The sequence below is a fragment of the Rhineura floridana genome, chromosome 14, assembly GCF_030035675.1.
Source record: "Rhineura floridana isolate rRhiFlo1 chromosome 14, rRhiFlo1.hap2, whole genome shotgun sequence".
Classification (NCBI taxonomy): domain Eukaryota; kingdom Metazoa; phylum Chordata; class Lepidosauria; order Squamata; family Rhineuridae; genus Rhineura; species Rhineura floridana.
The window spans coordinates 2,083,812-2,107,598 of NC_084493.1; the positions used below are offsets into that span (position 1 = coordinate 2,083,812).

Genomic DNA, 23,787 nt, shown 5'->3' on the forward strand with positions numbered 1-23,787 from the left:
GTGTGGCCAATGGAAATGCTTTGCTGTAGGCAACTAGTGTGTTCACAGGCGAAGGCTCAGTCTGGATTTGCTGGTTATTGGAGCAACGTTCAAGCCTGCCTTGCCTGATGGCTACCCTTGGTGTTACTTGGAGACAAAGGCATGGAGGATAAGGCTATCAACGGCTACTAGTAGCCACAATGGCTATGTTCTGCCTCCACTGCTGGAGTCAAGTGTGCCTCTCAATACCAGTTGCTGGGGATTGCAGGTGGGGAGAGGGCCCTTGTGCTCAAATCCTTCTTTGAGGCTTCCCATGGGCATCTGGTTGGCCGCTGTGAGAACAGGATGCTGAACTAGACAGGCCACTGGCCTGACCCTGCAGCCTCTTCTTAATGACAATTAAAAAAAAGTAAATCTGAAATCTTGAATTTGACTATTTTCATATTTTCAACTATTGATCCCCCCTTTTAATTCCTTTCAAAATCAATGTGAATTTGCATTTTTTCTTATTTATTTATTTTATTTATTTATTTAATTATTTGATTTGTATCCCGCCCTTCCTCCCGGCAGAAGCCCTTAAAAAACGAAAACAAGGCCACCTCCATCCTTAAACTCAACGTCGTGGGTGCTCCTTAATTAGGGTTTTGTTTTTAGTTGCCAGCAACTTTAGTTGTCCCACAGGCAGAATATACTTTGTTTTTTTCTTTTTGTACTCCTAAAGTTGTTGCAGATCTCCACAACCAGGGAAAGGGGGGCATCCCGCCAGCTCCCGGGGTGGCCCCTCCAGGGTGTTGAGAATCTATTTCTTGCCTGGTCCTCTCTCCACTCCTCCCCCCCCCTCCTCCTCCTCCTCCCCCCCCTCCTCCTCCTCCTCCTCCTCCAACGTATTCCCTCCCACTTCCTTTCAAGAGCTGCTTCTTTCAGGGAGCGAAGAACTGCTTGTGGGATAAGCAGAGAGCTCCCCCCCCCCGTGGAGGTGCCGGTCTGCCTCGGTGCCTCAAGCGGATGGTTTGGGAAGAGGACCACCAGAAACCTCGCCGTGCACATGGACTTCTACAGAGGGCTGGCTGTCGCCTGGGTTCTCAGCCTCCTACCAGGTAAGCCAGCCTGCGGAGCTGGATCCTGCAAAGGGGCACAGCCAGGCAGTGCACAGTGGGCGAGGAGGAGGAGGAGGAGGAGGAGGAGGAGGAGGGCTGCTAAGGAGGGAGAAAGCGCTTAGGTCAGCGATAAGATGCAGTTGCTCAGATGATGAAGACTGGAGGGAGAGATTTGTCTCTGATACACACCAGGATGGACTGGGAATGTACCCCCCTTTTTTAAAATGCAAAGGGACAAAATCTTGCTACGCTGCGGAGGAGTTCTGTGCATCTCCAATACGCTGGGCTGTTGGCACCTGGACCCGGCTTTGCATTTTCCAATATGCTCCCTTTTTATGCTTGCTTTGGCACGGGGGCCACCCGAAGGGTTTCTTAAGGGGGCTTTGCTTGCGTTTTCCTGCTTTCAGAGTCTCTGCCATTGCCAAAGGGATGAGGAGGCTTCTCTAGTCCAATGAGTAACTTTGCGCTCCTCTTATTTTTGTTTTTAAAGATGCAGCCCCGGCCCCTACATATGGTTTGATGCGTGGCTGAAGGCGGCCGTGTTAAATTACAGAGGAGGAGGAGGAGGAGGGAGGGAGCGACATTTCGACTTTTTATTGGCTGCATTCCTGCAAAGTAAAAACTCTGTTAGATGGGGGGGGTCCTGATGGAAGGAGATGTGTTTGCTTCAGTTATGTTTGACATCCTTCTGTGTCCAGTTCCAGCTCAGAAGCAAAGAGGGGTGGGAGGGGGGGCTGTGTTGAGATTCCAGAACAAAAGGGAAACTTTTCCGGCTTCTGAACAGAACAGTGGCCCAGTTGGCCTTGGGGAGGGGTTCCAGTCCGTGACTACTCCTGGGAAGGTTTCAGATGTAAATATGTCCCTTTCTCCAAATTGAACAAAACTGGAAAACCTGGAGGCAGCCCAAGGAAGGCGAATTGCGGCTCATGGAGAGAAGTGGTATTGCGCCTTACACGTGGACACGTTGCTGTGTTGTGCTGTCGCCACCCAGCTGAGCGCAGCAACGGGGGACAGCCCTTTGCTTCCGAGGGAGGCTCTTGTGACTCTTGGGGCTTTTGGGGAAAGTTACCCCAGCATCAGACAACCATAGTAACTAGATGGAACGGTTGCATTTGTATTTTTAAGCCATTCGGGTCCTCGTGCACGCTCAAAAGTCTGTGGCATCATCAAATCAAGGGAATCTCAACTGTCAGGCTGCAAGCTTGCTTTTTATTTGCTTATTTCCGTGACAGTATGAATGTTACAGCCATTCTGGAGGGCGAGTGTAGAGCTGAATCGGAAGGATAGGTAGGGTACAGGTGAGGACCGGCATGTCAATGTGGAGCATGTCATTGTCTTTCCAGGAGGCTGGGAGAGGTGCCTTTCAATTCTATACTTCTCTGGCTGTCAGCCCTCAGCTGTGTCTGTCTGGTCGGTCTTGCTCTTTTGTCCTGACGCCAGGCGTGTCCTGTGGTTCTTTCATGCCCGCTCCAGACTTATGTCCAGGATAGGCTCTACCCATATGCCCCAGGATATGGTCTGAAGGCCCATGAGGCCAGCTCCTTGCTGAAGCTAAGCAGGATCAGGTCTGGTCAGTGCCTGGATGGGAGACCGCCTGGGAACCATACGTAAGCCACCTTGGGTTTCATGAACAAAGAAAGGTGGCGTATAAATGTAATAAATAAATAAAAATAAATAATATGTCCCTATCTGGAGGCCTTTTGTTCTGACAGGCACCTGGATCCACCTTTGCCAACCTGGGGCTTCAATTCTAGAATTTCATGCCTTGGGACAGGGAGGGGGAATCTGCTGGACTCCATCTCCACTCAGCCCCAACCAACTTGTCGCAGACTAGCAACATCTGAAAGGCCGCATGCCTACCTTAGTGGGATAGACAACTTTACTGAACAATTAGCAGACACCTGCTTCTGCATCGCTCTGAAGAGCAGGACGGTCACAGCACCCTCCTCTCTCCCATTTTACCCACAGTGTAACAAAGCATGCAGCGTGGAGTCATCCCATCCTGAATTTTCATGAAAGTTGTAAGGATCTGTCAATTCTGGTTCTCTCAGTTTCTCATTTTTTCCAGTCTTAAATTCAGTTCTCCACATTTCTGCAGCAATGGGCTTTTTAAAAAAAAACAAAAAAACACAAAACAACCCCCAAATCCTCATGAGAATTATTCAGCATTTTAGTGTGCATTTCTCCTCCTAAACACATTTTTGTCTGTAGTTTTGACTAACGTGCATATTTTTGCAAGCAATTTCCCCAAATATAATGCATTTTGTATGATTTTCACCAATATATTCATTTTTACGCACACTTTTTCTTAACATATGTGCTTTTTTTGTAAACATTGTTTGGAGAACCACATTGTAAAATTCAGATAAGTGCAAACTTCCCTGCCCCAAGGAGTTTACACACTAAAGTTTGACACGAGGAAAGGGAAGGAAGGCCACAGCTAAACAGGGAAGCCAAGTGTGGCTGTTTCAGTTCCACATACAGTACTTAAATATAGTTACAGGCTTAATTGCAGCAGGGCCCAGAACCTTTGGGTTGTGCCAAAGGCTTCATGGAAAAGGTGGTTTTGTGGAGGGATCAGAAGGAAGTAAGAGGATGCATCTAGGCTTGGGTTGAAACTTCTCAGAAAAGAGAAATATTTTGGGGTGGGAGGGTTGACTCCAAACCACTGGAGAATTTCAGGGAGCCCTGGAGACTATTCAGATAAATGCCCCCCTCCCCACTTCTCTGTCTGAGAATACAGTGGCATAGCTATGGATCCAGTTTCCATAATGTTATATGTCATTTTAATATTATTGCAAGAAGCACTGAGCTTGGCTACTCCTCCTTTCAGTGTTCCTCTCTTAGCCAGTAGTGTACTGGCAAATTCAGACGTGCAGGGCCCCTTTATGTTAATCACAGCTATGCCCCCTCCCAATTTTTTTTGCTGAGGGGTTCAGAATGAGACCCTTGATAATGCCTAGGAACCAATAAGCATAAAAGAGGAGGGTGTTAGTACTTAGAAAAGTCTTCTCTGTGTTTAGGCTTGCCTCCTTTCACTCTGATCGGCTCCAGACAAGGAAGCATGTTAGAAGACTCTTCTCAGTGGCCAACACCCCCCTTTCATGCTGATTGGTTTGTAGGATGCTGGAGACATAGGGACCCTGCTGGGACCCTGGTCCGAAAAATGTAAGATCCGCCGAGACCCTGGACAACTACACCCCTGCTCTTAGCCCATAGCTTGTGGCATCCACCAGGATAAACTAACAGGGTTGCATTCAGTATTGACTTGAACCAAAATTTCTCAGAAGAGAATTTTCTAAGTCTTCTTGAGAATTTTCTTTTCCTGTCGTTCCAAAACTTTTGGAGAATTCTGCTTGCCTCCAGAGAATGTTTGGAGAATTCCCTCCCACGCACATAATTTCACCACCTGGGGAAATGGATGGAGAATTTTTGGGAGCTGACTTCCATGCAGCTCCATTTGCAACATGGTGGGTGTGGGTGTGCTGGAAGAGAAATCCCAGCATGAGGAGCAAGAAGGGAGGCAGGCAGGGAGGGTGAGGTCTTTTGAGGAGAGGGGGCTGGGGCTGGAGGAGTGGAGGTCACATGCAAAGGTGCGTCAAGATGCAAAGATGAGAAGTAAAGTTCGTGGGCAGGGATTTAAGAGTAGAGAGATCCAATACATCCAGGAATGGGCAGGAAGGACATCACGCTATCAAAGTGATGAGAGAGGTGAATGACTTTGGCAGCATAAGACCGTAAAAAGAGTGCTGCTGCCAGATCAGGCCAATGGCCCGTCTAGTCCAGCTTCCTGTTCTCACATGACCAACCAGATGCCTGTTATGGGGACCTGCAGGCAGCAGCGCCTGAGCGCCATAGCACTCTTCCCACTGGTGATTCCTAGCATCTGGCATTAAAGGATGCTGGATAGACATGAAGGGACCATTGTGAGTCAACACACTCAGCATTCGCATAGAGGAAATCTGAATGGGGCTGGTGCACTGAGCAGGAAGCTGGAGCCCCTGGGAGGGGGCACTCAGCCAGTTCGAGATGGAGCTGCATTCCTGCGAGGGAGCAGCTTCCCAGCTTGTGGGCCTTCCTGGATCCAGCTTTGCTGCTGGAGCAAAGGGGAGGTACCTCCAGCCTGAGGGCCAAATGTGGCCCTCCAGTCCTCTCTGTCTGGCCCTCAGGACTCCCCCAGGCTACACCCCTCTCCTTGGGCCTTGCCTCCCATGGGCCCTGCCTCCTCAAGTGCTTTTTCTTGGCTGGCATGTGCCCTTGCACTGTGATCATGCCACTTACGTGCCCAGATGGAGAGATGGAGGCAGTGGGCGGGGGAGAAACGTCTGGCCTTTGTGATGTTGGAATGCGGACTGCTGTACAAATGTAAGAGTCGCATCCATTTCTCAGCGCACAGAAGCATAGAATCATAGGACACTAGAGTTGGAAGGGGCCTATAAGGCCATCAAGTCCAGCCCCCTGCTCAATGCAGGAATCCAAATTAAAATCCCCGACAGGTGGCTGTCCAGCTGCCTCTTGCATGCCTCCAGTGTTGCAGAGCCCTCCATCTCCCAAGGTCATTGGTTCCATTGTCGTACTGCTCTAACATGTAGGAAATATTTCCTGATGTTCAGCCGAAATCTGGCTTCCTGCAAATTGAGCCCGTTATTCCGTGTCCTGCACTCTGGGACGATTGAGAAGAGATCCTGGCCCTCCTCTGTGTGGCAACATTTCAAGGACTTGAAGAGTGCTATCCTATCTCCTCTCAGTCTTCTCATGAAATCATAGAATGGTGCAGTTGGAAGGGGCCTACAAGGCCATCGAGTCCAACCCCCTACTTAATGCAGGAATCCAAATTAAACCATCCCAGACAGGTGACTGTCCAGCTGCCTCTTGAAGGCCTCCAGTGTTGGAGAGCCTGCCACCTCCCTAGGTCATTGGCTGCATTGTCGTGCCGCTGTAACAGTCAGGATGTTTTTCCTGATGTTCAGCCGAAATCTGGCTTCCTGCAACTTGAGCCCATTATCCTGTGTCCTGCACTCTGGGATGGTCTGGTCCTGCCCTTTGCCTGTAGCCCTGCCCACCACCAGCATGTGGTTGCCCATGACAGAATGTGGCCCTTGGGTTGCAAAACAATGCCCACCTCTGAAGGAGAGGCTCACGTAGCCTTGGTGACACAGACATCCTTATCAGCCTTGGCTGATTCACCAGGTGAAGCCTGTCTTGGGCAGTGACAGTCTGGCCGAAATCCTGGCAACCTCTGGACAGAATGGCTGCAGTGCCTTATATGTGGGGCCGCCTTTGGAGGTGGCTCAGAAGCTTCTGCTAGGACAGAATTTAGCTGCCAGAATTTTGACTGCCTTGGCTTATCCAGATCATATTTTGCCAGAGTTAGAAGAGCTCAATGGCTGCCTATTCACTTCTGAGTCCAATTCAAAGTGCAAGTATTGACTGGATTATTTGGATCCTTTCCGAGGATCCAACCCTCACAGGGTTGTTCTGAGGATAAAATCAGGAGGGGGAGAGCCATGTTTGTACACCACTTTGAGGTCCTTGGGGGCAAGGTGGGCTATAAATGTAATAAATAATGGTGGCTTGGAAACTTCAAAATGGAGCCACCAGTGGAGGTAGGACAGGGAAGGTGGCAGTGAGGTTGGTGTGGTCTAAACGCACTAGCAGGAGTGCTGGATTGGCTCTGCCAGTGTGTTTGCACTATATCAGCCACCTCCTTTCTGCCTCCTAGTAAGCAGAAGCAACATGACTGACCAGAGGTGAGGTGAGTGCCAATCTCTCACCACAACATTTGCTACTCGCAGCAGCCCAGATACTACTGGAGGGCGAGACAGCCAGTTCACTGGTTGCCAGTGCGTTTCTGGACCCAGTTTAAACTGATGACATCAACTTTTTGGGTCCTAAATAGCTTAGAGCAAGGTTATTTTAAAGGACTGACTTCACTTATACAAACCTGCCTGCATCCTAAGATTAACATCAGAGACCCTGCTCAAAGTTTGCCTTGGAAGATCAATTGAATTGGCAGGCAAGACAGACGGGGCCTTCTCAGTGGCTGCCCCTTGGTTATGGAGTTGGCTTCCAAAATGATATGCATATGGCTCCATCAGTACATGCTTTTAAATGATTGCTGAAACCCCACTTATCTTGTGTTGTTTTCTCAGCTTGGAGCATTTATATTGCTGCTAATCTGGAAATATTTTCATTGGCTTTTCGTTAATTTTAAATAGTGTGTTGCCTTCCTGTGAATTGTTTTTGGAGAGCTGTTTTAAATTACTGCTTTTATTGAAATTTGATGCTATATTCTATGCTTGTTTTGTTTTTATGCAAGCCATATTGTGGGGGCTGTGCTTTAAAAGGTGGCCTAGAAATACTTAAGTCAGTATAAGCCCTAATTGTTTTAGGACCCAGATTTCTGAAGGGAATGCCTTCCCCCCTACACCATTCTGCATTCTGATATCAGCCACTGAGGCCCTTCTCTCCATGCCATCTCTGTTAGAGGTGAAATGGATGAGGATGAGCGGGTGATCATGGGGAAGGACCCTACCTCAGTGGAGGAACACCTGTTTGGCATGCAGAAGGTCCCATGTTCAGTCCCCAATGGCACCTCCAGGTAGGGCTGGGAAAGACCCCTGCCTGAAAATCTGGAAAGCTGCTGCCAGTTTGTGCAGACAATACTGAGCCAGATGGATCAATAGTCTACCTTGGCACAAGGCAGCTTACTCAGTTTGGCTGGAGCTCTCTGTCTTCGGAACGCCTTCCCCAGGAAGACTTGCCTGGTGCCTGCCCTGATTTCTTTTTGGTGCCAGGTAGAAACCATTGTGGTATTTTTAAGTCTTGTTAGCTGCTCTGTCTTATCTGCCGGTTGAGTGGACTTTTTAATGTTATTTTACTGTACTTTGATATTTCTAGCTTTATTATTTTATTATCATATTTATATCCCATCTTTCCCCCAAGGATCTCAAGATGGGATACATGGTCCTCCCCCTCCCCATTTATCCACACAACAACCAAGTGAGGTAGGCAGGGCAAAGGTACCCTGGACAGCTCCATACAAGGCTCAGGCTGAACATTGCATGAGCACAGAGCTCAGGTGTTGTTTCAGCAGCACGTAGGCTGAGCCTTAAAGAGGAGCTCTGGCTCTACCTGGCAGATAGCTCCCCCTTCACGGAGAGGTGCTGCTTCATTTAAAGGGCCCAGCCTTCAGCCACAGACATTTACTGTGATGCAGCGCAGAGATTCTGGCTGTGCTGGGGCTTTTGAAATGGAGTCTTCTGAGTCAGAGAAGAGCAGCGTGACATCCTCAAACCAGAGGCGGCTGGTGGAAGTAATTCCATTTGCATTTATGCATTACTTACTACAAAAATGTCTCAAAGCACCGTACAACTATAAATGCATACATGATACGAAATTTAAAATACACCCAAAAGATATTGACTAAAAGTGCTCATCCTGCAAAAATGTCACAAAGTACAAACCCTACCCCACCCTGTTGTTGTTGTTATGTGCCTTCAAGTCGATTACGACTTATGGCAACCCTATGAATCCGTGACCTCCAAGCCCACCCTACTAGAAGATAAACACTAACACAAGCTTGGGTATCTTTGTATCCTGTGACCCCAGTTTAAGAGCCAAATGCTTAGGTGAGCAGAGACATCTCTGCCTGGAGCCTAAAAGTTGACGATGATGGTGCCAGGTGCGTCTCTCTGGGGAGAGCATTCTACAGTTGGGGACCCACCACTGAAAAGGTCCATTCTGGCGCCACTAGCTCTTCTTGTGGAGAGTGCTTCCAGTAGGCTAGATGTTTCTAGGGCCAGCCATGAGGGCAATTCCTTCTCCCACTCTGAATCCCCAGAGTCCACTCCCAGGGTCATGATTACACCTTCTGGGTTGTTTGGGAGCAACCTGGGCTGTGGTGTCCCCAGAAAGCTACCTGGTAGTCCAGTCCTCCTAGCAGTGTGACTGGCTGTACAGTCAGGTCCAAGCAAAGCAGCTCCATGATGGATCAGTTCAGAACCTGCTGTCAGCAGCCAAAACACTTTCTGCTACACCTAGTGGAAAAAATAACCACATGCCCTTTCCTTAAAAACATGCTTATCCAAGGTGTGGTATGCAGCAGAGATGGCAAAAAATGTTTGAATGCGTTTAATTAAAGGAAGAAAGGGAATGGATAGGGACATTTTATAAGAACTGGCTGTCATCTCATCAGTTTTATGAAGAGAAGATGTCATCTGAGCATTGTTAGATTTTGTGCAAGTTGTGTCTTTGATATATTATGTGCATTTTATGTTTCCAGTGGCTCGCAACTACTAACTTTACCATTCCAAGGCTGTTCCGACACAGCCCTGATTCAGCGCTTAGCTTCAACATTCATTCTGTATAAACAAATCAGACCAATATGTCGGCATAAATTAATCCCTACAGAATTTCCACTGGCTTACTTGGCCCAGTTTGAACTTTAAAACTGCTGATGTATGAATTCAATGTCTATAATTGTGTGTGTCACTTCCTACAATTTGTGCAGTTCTTCAGTAACTGGTATCTTCTCTTGTTAAGGAGTTGCTATAGTGACTTGTTAATAAATACGTTAGTTCCAACAATTACGTAGATACTAGGCAGGAAATATCTCCCTTTTCTTGCTTATTCATTCTGTTAATTGTAGTCACAGAACTATCCAGAAGTTAAAAAGCAAAGCAAAACAGAGTTCTAGAGAGCAGGAGGGGGGCGCAGCAGTCAGAGTTATTCTGTATTTTCAGATTCACATGAGGAAACTTGTGGGTGGGTTGAAATTCTGGTGATCTCAAGTTATACAGTACATTACAAATTTGAATTGCATGCTTTGAGTGACATGTCCTTAAGAGTCCTGTAATGGCACTTTTGAATAGTTGTATGACAGTTTCACGTGTGATTCATTCCTGAGAGTGACACATAGAAAGCTAACTTGTACTAAGCCATTGGTCCATCCAGCTCAGTATTGTCTACACTGAATGGCAGCAGCTCTTTAGGATTTTAGGCAGGGGTCTTTCTTTACCAGTCCTACCTGGCGGCGCTGGGTGTTGAATACATCTAATTAAATGAGGAAAAGAAATGGATAGGGACATTTGATAAGAACTGGCTGCCATCTCACCAGTACTGAACCTGGGACCTTCTACATGCAAGGCAGATGTTCTATCACTGAGGCCTCCCCTACTGAAAGGCGCCCTGACCGGCCACAAGAGAAGGTCTTTAACTGAGGATTCTGGCAACCCATAGCTGCACTCTGGCAGTTTGCCAGAAGGTGGAGCTGCTGATCCATTCTCAGCCATACATAAGTCTCACCAGTGCTGCAGTAACTGGCACAACCACAGTCAGGTGACACAAAGGGCCAATAGGATTGGCCCTATCAAGCCTCAAAGCTCATCCATACCATACAAAAAATCAACCATACCATACAAAAAAACCCCTGTGTTTTCCATACTGGAATTGTCCTCTGGAGTCCAAACCTGATTGTTTTGCACTTTCTTTGTAATCGAATTGTCTGTAATTGTAGGCATGCCCTTTTTTATTGACAACCCCCCCCTCCCTCCTTCTCATCTTGTGTTGCTGATTGGCTCAGATCAGAAGGGAGAGAGTGAGGGAGCCAATGGGAAGCAGGAGGCATGGAAGGAGGTGAAAATGGAAGAGTGTGCACCCTGCATCCTTCCTGAGCAACTCTTTGTAATCGCTGTTTCTCTCCTTTTCGGTGGATAGTTGGCACTGGAAAGTTCAGATCAAGGGAGGGGAAAGTGTGGCAAGGCAGTGATTGGAGGACGTCATATGGGTGAGGGTTAATTAATGCAGGCACAAAGGGCTCATGCTGGGAGGAAGGGCGGGATATAAATCAAATAATAAACAAACAAACAACCAAATAAAATTACAGATTATATGCATGTATGGAGGAGCCTTCAGATTTCAGGCTGCCTCCTTCCTCTGAACTTGCTGGCTGAGTTAAGACCAGCCCACACTGAGCTTTGCTTTTCCTCCAGACCACCAGCATTTTTGGGTATATCAGCTGGTTGACACTTGCAGCTCCTTACAGCACAGAAACCTTGTGAACCACTCAGGCAAGTGAGTAGCACTTGCCTGAGTGGCCCACTCTGCCTGAGTGGTGTTAAGTAGCATTGGGACAAAATGGATGAAAGAGTGATGGCAGCCAGGAGCATGCACCAACTCTGCTCTTTCATACTCCTGGCCACTCCCTTAGGGTGGGGGTAGGGGTGATGCCCGGTCCTGCTGAGGCAGTCCTCCAACGGATCAAGGGGAGGGGTGTGAACAGGCAGAGGTGGTGGCCATGGTCCTTCCCACCACCACTATGGTTGGGAGAGCAGGCCAGGAAGATGGAGGGGCCCATCCAAAGCACGTTGTTGGGAGCCCCCCAAACATGGAGCCTGCCCTGGTTCTTCGCGTGGTTTATAAGTTCCTTTGTGGCCATAGACAAGCACGGCCATCATCATCCAAGCAATTCAGACCTTCCCTCCTTTTCTCTTAAAAGGAAAAGTGTTTGTGCCTTTGGCATGCAGAGTTAGCATACAGGCCCATTTAACGGTTTTGACAAGAGTCATTCTGTATGCAGAACTAGAAGCAGAGGTTCTCTCTGGGGAAGAATCACATGTGCAAGTTGGATGGTTTCAAAAGAGTGAATTGGATGACTCTAGAAGCCAAATGCATGGAGGATAGGGCTAACAATGGCTACTAGCCATTGAACGTGGGACCTTCTGCATGCCAAGCAGATGTTCTGCCAATCAGCTACAAGCCCCTCCCCTGGAGAGGGTGCCAGGGTCACCCTGCAAGAAAAAGGGCAGTGCCCGCTAGCCAGGCTGGCCCTAGAGCCAGGCTATCCCTAGTCAAAAGACATACAGATGAGGGTTTTCAGAAAGTCAGAGGACAAAATATCAGTTGATCCTCACGTCCAAACAACGGCTGCAAATTCAACTCAAGTTATATCCCTTCTCCTCTCTGGGCCAATTCCTTTCCGCGTTGACAAAGACCAGACACTGCTTTGGTCTCTTTTATTTCCACTATATTATAAGACTGCAATTATGCACGGCAACAAACAACTGGTCCAACATTCCGCTGAATCTCTTCATCCATTGCTAATGCTTAAAAATAATTTGGGCGGGGAGGAAGAAAGGGCAACATTCCTGATTTCTCCTGAATCACTCGAGAGCTGGAATGATGTTGTGGGCAAACGTGAGAGGAAGGGCCACAGCTCGATGGCAGAGCACAGGCCTCATATGTAGAAGGTCCTCAGTTTGACCCCCAGCAACTTTGGGGAAGAACCTCAGAAGAGTCTGCTGGAGAGAATAAAGGAGAAAAGTAACAGGTAAAAGAAACAAATTAATATACCAGTTTCATTCCCCCAGCCTTTCTAGATGACCAGGAATGCAAAAATGAGTGGAGTTTATAGCCTAGTTATTAGCTCAACAGAACTGTGTGGCAGAGTGCTGCTTGAAGCATACCACTGCAGATGAGGTGAGCTGTGTGGACTTTAAAATGTGCCTCCATGCGAAAAACTCCCTGTTATTTAGAAAAGTTGCAAGTGAGAGACAATTTCCGGAGGAGTAGCCATGTTAGTCTTTTGCAGCGTAAGAACCTAAGAGCCTGCTGGATCAGACCAAAGGAGGCCATCTAGTCCACCCTCCTGTTCTCACAGTGGCCAGCCAGATGCCCGTTATGGGAAGCCGGCAAGCAGGACCTGTGCTCAAAAGCCTTTCCCTCTCCTGCTGTTTCCAGCAACTGGCATTCAGAGACAGGCTGCCTCTGACTATGAAGGCAGAGCATAGCCATTGTGGCTAGTAGCCATTGATAGCTTTATCCTCTATGAAATTGTCTAACCCTCTTTTGAAGCCGATCACTGCCTCTTGTAGGAGCGAGTTCCATAGTTTAACAATCCGCTGAGCGAAGAAGTTCTTTCTTTTGTCTGGCATGAATCTTCCAACATTCACCTTCATCGAATGTCCACGAGTTCTGCTGTTACGTGAGAGGGAGGAAAACTTTTCTCTATCCATTTTCTCCATGCCATGCATAACTTGTATCATGTCACCATATGCATAACTTATAAACTTATATCATGTCACCACTGACTCGCCTTTTCTCTAAACTAAAAAGCCCCAAATGTCGCAACCTCTCCCCATAGGGGAGTTGCTCCATCCCCTTGATCATTCTGGTTGCCTGTTTCTGAACCTTTTCCAGCTCTACAATATCCTTTTTGAGGTGAGGCCACCAGGAGGTAGGACTGGGGAATGTTCCTTGCCTGAAATCCTGGACAATCGAGACAATATGGACTGATGGTTTGACCTGGTATAAGCCAGCTTTCTAGGTTCCTATATGAGTCATGAAGTTCAGACTACACCAGGGCTCCTGTGTCTTGTAGACCTTAAGCAAGGCATTCTTTTTTTCGCCCTGCCTCCCCTTTCCCATGTGTAAACTGGAGGCAAAGACCTGGACTAACTTAACTGGTTTCCTGTAAAGATTACTGAGATATGGTTGAGGCACTTCGAATAGGGTGTTGGTGGGAGTCACTGCCTGGTTCAGCAGCAGGGAAGAGTGAGAACGAGGGCAAGGAAATGCTGCCTGGATCATCCTGGTTTCATGTAGACACCATGTAAAGTCTGTTCCTGTTCTAGATTTGAATGGTAGTATACTGGACAGCCCAGTATAAATCCACTACTAATGCACTGTTATTCCATCAATAACATGTTGCAGACTGAAATGGAAATGGGCTGCCTTCAAGTCGATCCCGGCTTATGGCAACCCTATGAATAGGGTTTTCGTGATAAGCGGTATTCAGAGGGGGTTTCCCATTCCCTCCCTCTGAGGCTAGTCCTCCCCAGCTGGCTAGGGCCTGCTCAGCTTGCCACAGCTGCACAAGCCAGCCCCTTCCTTGTCCACAACCGCCAGCTGGGGGGGCAACTGGGCTCCTTGGGACTATGCCGCTTGCCCACGGCTGCACAGGTGGTAGGGCACGTAATCCCTGAGCCACTCACTGTGGGGGTGATCTTTAGCTGCCCTTTACACCCAGGAGACACGAGCGGGGATTTGAACTTTCAGACTCTGGACTCCCAGCCAGGCTCTCCTCCCCACTGTGCTATACCAGCCCTATGTTGCAGACTACACCTGCAAAAAGCACCACCAGTCTGGAGGGGCCCCTTGACGGAAGCCCTGGGTGGGGTTGGCAAGAGTCTGAAGGTTTCCAAACTCCTCCAGATTGCTTATAAGAGGAAGACATGGAAAAGAGGCAGAGAAGTTTGACGAAGGCTGAGGCTGCCTCTTCAGCAGTGCCGGCTGGTGTCACCATGTTGGTGGGACACTGGAATCCGCTCTGGGTTTTAGTCTGAACCTTCAAGGAGCTGAAGCACCTCGGACAGCTCCCTGAAAGTTCTGATTAAAACCCAGAGCAGATTGCACTTTCCCATTGACATGGAGCCATTGGCTGCCACAGCTGGGAACTGTAGTTTAACCCTCTCAGAGCTATAATTCCCAGAACCCATAACAAACTACAGATCCTTTGGAGGAAGTCTTGTGCTTTAAAAGTGCTTCAAATATATGGTGTGTACGTTATTTTCCCATCAAACTAGAGAAGCCCTGTTTGTTCATCATGGGTTCATCATGGACTAAACCCCCCAGCGGATTCCATTGCCCCACTGACATGGAGCCACCACAGGTCCCCAGGATTCTTTGGGGGAAGCCATGTGCTTTAAATGTGTTTTCAGTGTATGTTGTGTGTGCGTCCAGAAAAACAGAGAAATGGCGGAGGGGATTTCAGCCTGTGCTCCTGAAAGAAGGGAACAGCAGCTGTGGTCAGGGGTGTGGGACCCAGCAAACTGTGACAGCAGAATAGAAGTATTCTAAATAAATGTATATATGTATGAAATGAATCTAATGCAAGTGCTCTGTTTTGGAACATTTCCCCTGCGAAATAGATGCCGGCTGTCACTGTGAGAATCAAGAAACCCCAGTCAGGCAGCAGCCACTTCTGGTCAAAAGGTTCTCCTCCTTGCCAGATCAGCATCCCTCCAGTTCAGAAGCCATGTGGCATCCTTATCATGAAAAAATGTTAATAATGTTTCTTCAAAAGAAGAAGAAGAACAGGGATAAACCCCAGATTTTTGGGATTCCTGGAAGACACTCCTGGCTCTACTCTATGCGGGAGGGGGGAATCAACAAATTCTGATGAAGCAAAACAATGAAAAAGAGCTTTATCTTCTGTCCATTGAAAATTCCATTCTGGATTTATAGCAAAAAGACTAACCCAAAAATATGATTGCAGCCCTTCCTTTCCAAGCTGCAAGAATTATCCTTTTATTTGTCACGACTGTCTAGAAATGGGAGGTGTGAAAGAGGGAGAAATGGTAGACGCTTTGATCCAAGTGTAAACCAAGCCAGGCAGCCCTGTCTCTTTCCCTATATATGTTCTTCCTTAATGGCTTGGCACAGATAAAGACTCGGTTCCTTTTCAGAGCCTGGGCACTGAGAAAGAAAAGCAAGGACTGCCCTTCGGAGCCCCGCTCCCTTTACACCCCAGCTCTTTTTCTATGTCTGTGCACAGTGGGGGCTAGTTCATTAGGGCAAAGGGGGAGCTGCCCCACCAAGCCCAGCCCACCCTCAGCCACCCCCCACTTGCCTGCCGCCTTACTTGCAACCCATCTAAAGGGGGGCCCTGCCTGTCAGATTCCTTCTCCTCCTCCTTCGTCTCAGTGTTGCTCTTGTAGAATTCCCCAGGGAGGAAGATGGGGACAAAACTAGAGTTGAGTTGGCTCTGCCTGTCATTGCCTCTGGTGCCACCTACTGTTGGGCTCCCTGCCTTCCGCCCTGCCAATTGCCATTGTCTGTGAAGGAAGCCATATGCAGTACACAAGGCGTTAAGTGCTTTCCTCACTTCAGAAAATTGCTCCTGTAATAAGCAGGCTTTGCCAGACTTAACATATCCCATTTTTGGTGCTTTCCTTTTAGTGCAGCTCAGCGTGGACTCCAGCAGCTGTGCATACCACTGCAAGATGGACAGTTTTCACGGGCCTGACCTCTGCAGACCGCAGCGGACAGCCGGGTTGAGTGGGTGGGGCTGCTTTATTCTGCTGACTTCCAAACGGCACGTGCCTCCGCCATCTACCAAGAGGGAGAGGGACAAGGCAGCAGGGGGTTTGGCATTGTGTGGGCGCAGCATTTGAAGTGCCAAATTGGCTCCATCGCTATGGTACCTGCATGGCCTGGCCCTTCAGATGCTGTCCAAGGAGCTACAGGGCTGCATCCCAGCTGACTAATGTAACCAACGAAGCAACTAAGCCACTGCAGCCTTAATTATGGCCCTGAAATTTTTAACTACAAAGACTTGAGTTGCAGTTTCTAAAAGTGTTCCTCAAAAATGAATTTTGGAATAGAAATTTTTTTTAAAGAGCCCAATCTTAGATTTTCTTTTTATTTACTTATTTTAAATTATATTTATTTTATTAATTTAGAATGGCCATTGTAGCCCTCTTTCCTGCACAACTGAATTCTTTTCATATTTGTTTGTCTCAGGATTCTGTGACGCCTTCAACATTGACACAAAGAAGCCACGAATTATACCAGGCTCTAAAGAAGCGTATTTTGGCTATACGGTTCAGCAGCATGAAATCAATGGGAAGAAATGGTAAATGAATACCATATTGTTCCTAAAGTGAATGCTTATGTTGTGGTGTTGCTTCCTACACTGATGGCAAGTAATATGTCTTTTATTATGTCTCTTAATACCGTTCTGCATCAAAAGTTGATACATGGATGTTTGTTGTTGTTGGCCCTGCTTACACATAACACTAAACCATGGTGAGACGCTACATAGAAAAGCCTCCGTGAGCCCCAATAAAGTGTCAGTCTCATGCACTTCCCCATTCTTCTTCCTCTCATGCAGCTCGGGGGGGGGGGGGAGAGGTTTTCTGCTGAGTTTAGTTTGATTTCAAAGAACCTCGGCTTAGCATTGCATGCAAACCAGGGGCTATGTTTTACAATAGTTAGCTGCTAAACAAGCCAGCTTCAAACCCTGGGTTGTGCAGCTGACATAAACCACAAGCCCCAGTTTGTATGTAATGCTGCACCATAATTGTTTGAAAGAGCAACACAATCTTTCAGAAATCATCCTGCTGGCTACTCAGGAAGAGAAAAGAGACCAAATGAGTTTAACATTTTGCTTCAGCCCATGGAGGCTTACCCACCTAACACTAAACCACAGTTTAGCCTATTAAATGTGAATGCAGCCATTGTATGTGTTGTGAAGAGCTGAAATATCAGTGCTAGGTGTTGTTTGTCCAAATTGCATCACATATTGTTTTAACTAAAGAAGAAAAGGAAAGAAGCTAATTCCATCCATACACAGCAAAACCTGCCCTTCCTTTTCAAGAAAGGATGGAACAGCACAGGACCTTCACACGTTCTTGGGCTTAGGCCCTTAGTGCACAGATTGAACTTCAGGAAGCAAAAGGAAAGGTTGACTACATTGTAGAAGGGTTTGTACCACTGTCTGTTTTATGAGTTTTGCTAATGATGCTGATATGATCATTCGCCCAGCATGTCCTTCAGACCACCAGGAAACTGCTGTGGTCAGTGAGGGGGGCATCTGGTTGTTTGTGAGGATCAGATGCACGGAACTGGAGTACCCAAAAATGTCTGTGATGTATGCTTGCTGGTTGCTTTCCCTTCCCAATCTTGTCACATTGTTAGGTGTCTGGCCTGTGCTCAACGAGAAATTCTCTGTGTGTGTGTGTGTGTGTAATACAAAACAGTAAAGGTAGCTCTGTTGGCCCACAAGAAAAATCCATATTGCCGCCCTTGGCTCCTACTGGGAGGAAGGGCAGGATATAAATTTAATAAAGTCTGCTTCCGTGTTGGAATTGCTTTTTAATGTGTTTTTAAACTTTTTTTTAAACAATGTGTTTTTTAACTTTTTAAAAGATGTCTTCAAAGCTTTTTTAAAAAAATGTTTTTAAAGTTGTTTTGTTTTAATGCATTTTAAAGTCTGTTTTTAGGATGTTTTAAAGTGTTTTTAGTGCTTTTGTTTGCCACCCTGGGCTCCTGCTGGGAGGAAGGACAGGATATAAATCAAATAATAAATTAATAAATAAATAAAGACTGGGGCAATGTCTTTGTTTAGACCAACCAAAATGCCGCAAAATAATGTGAAAGCTTTCGAGTTGTCCAGAACTCTTCATCAGGCTAGGCGAGTGAGGGTGAGGGGCAATTGACTGGTGGTTTAGCCATTTGTGTCTTCTGCATCTGGTAAGAATCTTAAGATGGAAACCGGGAAGAGGCAGGAGACATTAGGAATGCAGGAGAAGAGGAAGTGCCTTATACTGAATCAGACCATTGGGCCATCTAGTTCAGTATTGCCTATCCTGACTTGGGTTTCAGACTGGCGTCTCTGCCAGGGGCTGAATTTGAGGAGTTCTGCATGCTTTTTCCTAGTGAGCTGCAGCCCCTTCTCTAAATGCAAAACCTTTTGCTCCCTGAGGTAAAGGACAAGATGGTGCCCTCCAGAAACCGACTGGACTGGCAGCTGAACCTTCTTGCTAGTGGTGAGGCAGTGTCCACCATGGCACCCGAGGCCAACAGTCTAGCGGAGGTCAGGGCATACCGAACTCGCCATTGCCACCCCCTGAGCATCTGCTGCCTGAAGCAGCCGCCTTGCTTTCCTAGTGGTTGGCCGGCCCTGTGTAAAGGAAGCCTTGTTAGGTGTTCTTCAGGTTTCCGGTTTCACCAAAGCATATTGGGAAGAAGAAACCTATAATGCCATATCCCCCATCTCTGTGTGTGCAGTGTAGCGTTCACTGACAGCTGGATGTACTGACTCCCCATGACATATATTTCCTTTGAGATGGTATGAAAGATTTATCTGGGGCGTTACATCTGTGGAGATGTTGCAGTTCTCAAATCATGGGCACGCATGTGTGAGGAAGCCCTTAAAACTCTTTTTCTTCTCCTCAAATGCCTAAAATGAACACCCAACAATAAAATAAGTAGTTAAAGATATTTGTTTTACCCCAAACCAAAAAGAAAAAAAAAGGAAAAAATGCTATTGTAAAGCCACCATGACTCACTATGGTTAAACTATGAATCACTAAACAAACAAGCCATCTATACTACAAAACCGACAGGCGTATGTTGTGCTACCAAAGAATCCAGTGGCCCAGCAGCGATTGTGGTGCCCAGAGTGAGCCAGCAATGCTAGATCTGAAATCCGCAGGAGGCAGCGCAATGGAAAGAGAGCAAAACCACAGCATGATGTTTAAGGGGGAAAACAGGCAACTGTCCTTGACTGGCGGCCTGCAGGGATTCCAAAATTCCAGCAAGACTCATTGGGAACGAAAAGGAGGGGGGACATCTGAATGACAAACTGAGAAATGCCAGGCTGTGTCGGAAAGACCCTTCTAATGACAGCTCTTACAAATCTTGGCATCCTACCAAGTATTTCAAGAGGAATTTAAACTCGCTTCTCATCTTTGGATTCTTTCGAAGTCTTTCGTCTCCTTTCCCAAAAAGATACTTTTTTTTAAGACCGGAACTTCTCTCGAATATCTTATGCATGTCACAAGTCCTAATTCGCACTTTCTGAAACAGTATGCAAACCGAAATGCAGCCGTCCTCAAAATCCACACTGCTCCTAATTTTGTGATACAGCTCTCCAGCCAAATAATGTCTGCAGAAATGCGAATATTAGGGAACAGTGAGCATAAAATTAGTTAAAATAACTTCTAAAATGCAGTGTAAATATTTGCCAGAAATGCATACAGAAATGAGAAATTTGTGGTAAAGGGCTGGTGGATTTTCATTAGGACTTTGTGGTAAAGAAAAATGAAAACATGTGGAAATGTGGAGAATGGAAGGCTGGGAAAATTAGGAACTGAGAGAAAATCACACTGAGAGATTTGTCTGCCTCTTTGTTTAGGGTTGGGCACCTGTTTGTGGGCTAGACAGAGTCCTTCTGCCTACGGTTCTTCTAGAGGCTTTGAGGATCTTTGCCCCAGGGCTGGCACCAGACATGACTGGGTCCTTGGGCACCAGCCTGCCCCAGGCCCACACCATGTGCATGCACGCCCCACTTACCTCTCCCGTCGCCTCATGTGAATGCCATGTGCGCACATGTCTACCGTCAACCAAGATGGCAGCAGAAGCATCAGCCCTTTAGGGAAGCCTCCGCCACCATCTTGGTTGATGGTAGGTATGTGCACGCAGCGTGCGCAGCATTCACAGCAACAGGAGAGGTAGGTGGGGCATAGGTGCAATCTTATTGAATCCCATGCAGTCTGTATGGGGGGCGGGTGCCTAGGAGCTTCCTCTCCTCGATCCATGGCAGGGTTGGGAGCTGCTGCTGCTGTGAATCATGGAATGGTAACGCTACCTTCCCACCCTAAGGAGGGCCACAGGGGCCCTCTGCCAGGGCCTGACCTGGCCACCCTCTGCCACTGGCCCTATTTGCTCCAACCCTCAGCCCAGGGATAGAGGGGATTTTTTGTCTGATCCTCATCTTTATGCAAACGTACCTAAATACCCACTCCCCCCCCAAAAAGAAAACTCCAAAAAGAAGTCAGGAGATGTATTTTATGCCTTTCCAGATGCTGTCTTCATCTTAGTTTGCTCCCACAACTTACTGCCTTCCCCACATCACATCCACACTCAACCTAGCAAGGTCATCATCAAGAAGTGTGTTGCTATCAGCTTTGGACTTTCCAGCAACATTAGGCATATATCGTTAGGAGGAAGTGTTGTTTTTAAGTAGTTTTTTTTAATTGCATGATTTCATTATTACAAAATATGAATGTGGAGGAAGAGTTTACTTTTGGAAAAGTTTGAGATAGTTTGCCCCTGCAAACAGTTATTGAAATTGGTGTTACTGAGGACTATGAGAAATACAAAATTAATAAACAGCAACAGTAATTTCACCAAGTCAGTGGGTTAACCTCAATAGTTTTGGTCCAAGCCCCCAAATGGTGAAATAACACTAGGTTGCAAATATTTTTCAAATCTTTTGAGCAGCTTTACCTGAACTGGTGCCCTCCACATGTTTCGGACTACAACTCCCATCAGCCCCAGAGAAGTTGTCATTCGAAACATCTGAATGGCACCAGGTTGAGGAAGGCTGCTTTAGAGGACAGGTGACTAATATTGACAAGTGACTACTGTTGTGTCTGTGCTTATGCACATATAAAAAGATCTAAGCAGGGACTGTTTTATTCATTCTGGACTGTGGGGACAGACAGCCAAGAGTTCCACATTTGGGGGAGAGGGGGGTTCAAGAATAACCGAGGTAGTGGAAAGTCTGAAAGGAAGGAATCCAGATTACCAAATTCTGGGAGGGGGGTCAGAAGAAATCATTTAGACTGCTCCCAAATACAGCCAGCATATTAGATCATCTTCTGCCTTCATGGTCTTTCCAGATCAACCATTCAGTCTCATTCTTTCCAAATTTAGTGGGGTTGGCTCCCTTTTCCCTCTTCAAAATGATCCCACGTGTTTGGACCCCTTTTCCTTTCACAATGAGCACAGCAGTCACAGGCTGTTGGTATAATAAGGGTTGCATCAGATGAAGTTGCTCTTTCTTCTTCTTTCATGCTCAAGCTATTGAAATATTCTGAAACATTTTTAACAGGTGTCCCGTCTGTTGAAACTTGAGCACTGAATGCAAGCTCCACATGCCCATGTTGATAAATTAACTGATTTCCTTTACAAGGTTCAATGCAGCTCCCTGGCAGGGATCCTAACACAGGCCTGCATGGGGGCGGGGGGCCGCTTGTGTAAGGCACGGAGATAGATAATTCTAGAGATGGTTCGTTTTGATGCCCCCCTTCACCTGGGCAGAAGTAAGACTCATATTTTTCAAAAATGGGGAAATTCAGGATTTTAGCATAGTTGTGATTAGGCAGCAGGCTGCTATGCCCCCCCCAAAAAACATAGGAATCTGCCTTATATTGAATCAGGGTCCATCTAGCTCAGTGTTGTCTGCACTGACTGGCAGCAGCTCTCCAGGGTTTCAGGCAGGAATCTCTCCCAGCTCTATTTGGAGACGATGTTGGGGACTGAACCTGGGTCCTTCTACATGCAAAGCAGGTGCTCTGACACTAAGTTATGGCTATTTTACCCAAACAAAATGAGCAGCAGAAACAGCAGCTCGTGATCTAACTTAGGCATTTCATTTGAAAAAAATTTAAAGAGAGAGACAGAGAGTTTTAAAATATTTTTATTTGCCCTGCCAATGCAAATACATTATCCACATCAGATGGGGTGGGAGACTGGCTAACAGCTAGAGGGAGAAGGATCTGTCGGTTTTGGTCCTCTTAGTTCCTCATTTTTCCAATCTTAAATTCAGTTCTCTGCATTTTTGCAGCAATTGGTGTGTGCACGCGCGTTTAAATCCTCATGAAAATTCTTCAGCATTTTAGTGTGAATTCCTTCTAATAAACACATTTCTATGCAATTTTGACTAATATACACAATTTCTCCTATTATTACGCATTTTTGAAGGTGTTTTCACGAATGCAGTCATTTTTAGGCACGCTGCTTCCTAACATATGCATTTTTGTAAGCATTGTTTGGTTGGAGAATTGCATCACAAACTTTTGAGTAGTGTGAATTTCGAAAGATGGGTGTGTTTCAGTTCTCATATTGTTTCAAAGCACGAATTTGCTAGATTCACCTTTAAATGTGAACTGAATCCGGTTCCACCTCCCTCCATCCCTACTTACAGCAGACCGCAGCTGTAGTCCAAATTGATCATATTGCATCTTAGACATGTGGCTGAGGTTCCACTGGATTTCCACTCCATAGTTTCCCGCATATAAAACACCCCACAGGTTGCAGCAAAGGTCAGCCTGTTTAGATGCTAACTACCACTGCCTCAGGTCCAAGGTACCCTCTCCACCCAAATCTAGTGCTCAGGTGCATGCTGAAGCCTTTTGCTCCAGGAACTTTCAGCACAAAATAAGGCCTGTGTTGAAAGGAGCAGTGATTCCCATCTTCCCTACAGCCTCGTGTTGGAATGCTTTGATTTGGATTCCTGCATTGAGCAGGGGGTTGGACTCGATGGCCTTATAGGCCCCTTCCAACTCTGCTATTCTAGGGCACCCAGCTGCCCAGTCACAGCCATGCTACAGTCTAGGGTTTGTTTGTTTATTTATTGCATTTATATCTCCCTCTTTCGTTGAAGGAGCTAAGGAGGTGTACATGGTTCTCCCTCCCAAATTTGTCTGCACAACAGCCCTATGAGGTAGGTTAGGCTAAGGGACAGTGATTGGCCCAAGGTCACCCAGTGAGCTTTGTGGCCAAAAGGGGATGTGAACCCTAGTTTTCCTGGTCCCGGTTTGACAATCTAACCACTGCACCACCACTTGTGTTTTCCATGGATAGCTTTCACTTTATAGTGGGATGCGTCCACCTTTCTCTGGCTGCTAGCACGAAAGGGCTGTTGCACTAATGGATGGGTGAGTTTTAATGCTGTGCAAGAAAGGAATTCCAACACAATAGCTGGTGCTAGTGAAAACTCATTGCACAATCTATTGCGCAGCAAGGTTAGCAGCAACTTGACTGTGCTTTCTCTTGCACAACAACTTTTCACTGGTTCAAAACATTTCACCAGCAGAACAAGTATAGTGCTCCCAGTGTTCATGTATCATCCAATAACTAACATTCTCTTGGAGCAGGAGGATGGAATGCCCTACCCTCCGACAGAGATCCAAAAATGGCT

The 23,787-nt window shown here is 46.8% G+C and overlaps 1 protein-coding gene across 1 annotated transcript in view; it reads left to right on the forward strand.

Moving 5' to 3' along the window:
- Positions 1-898: 898 nt before the first annotated feature.
- Positions 899-23,787, forward strand: part of ITGA11 (integrin subunit alpha 11) — a 102,448-nt gene continuing 79,559 nt past the window's right edge. Inside the window, exons 1-2 of the mRNA XM_061595536.1 lie at positions 899-1,076; positions 16,599-16,710. Coding sequence (XP_061451520.1) covers positions 1,025-1,076; positions 16,599-16,710 — 164 coding nt within the window. The 5' untranslated portion in view covers positions 899-1,024. The remainder of the gene's footprint in view (positions 1,077-16,598; positions 16,711-23,787) is intronic.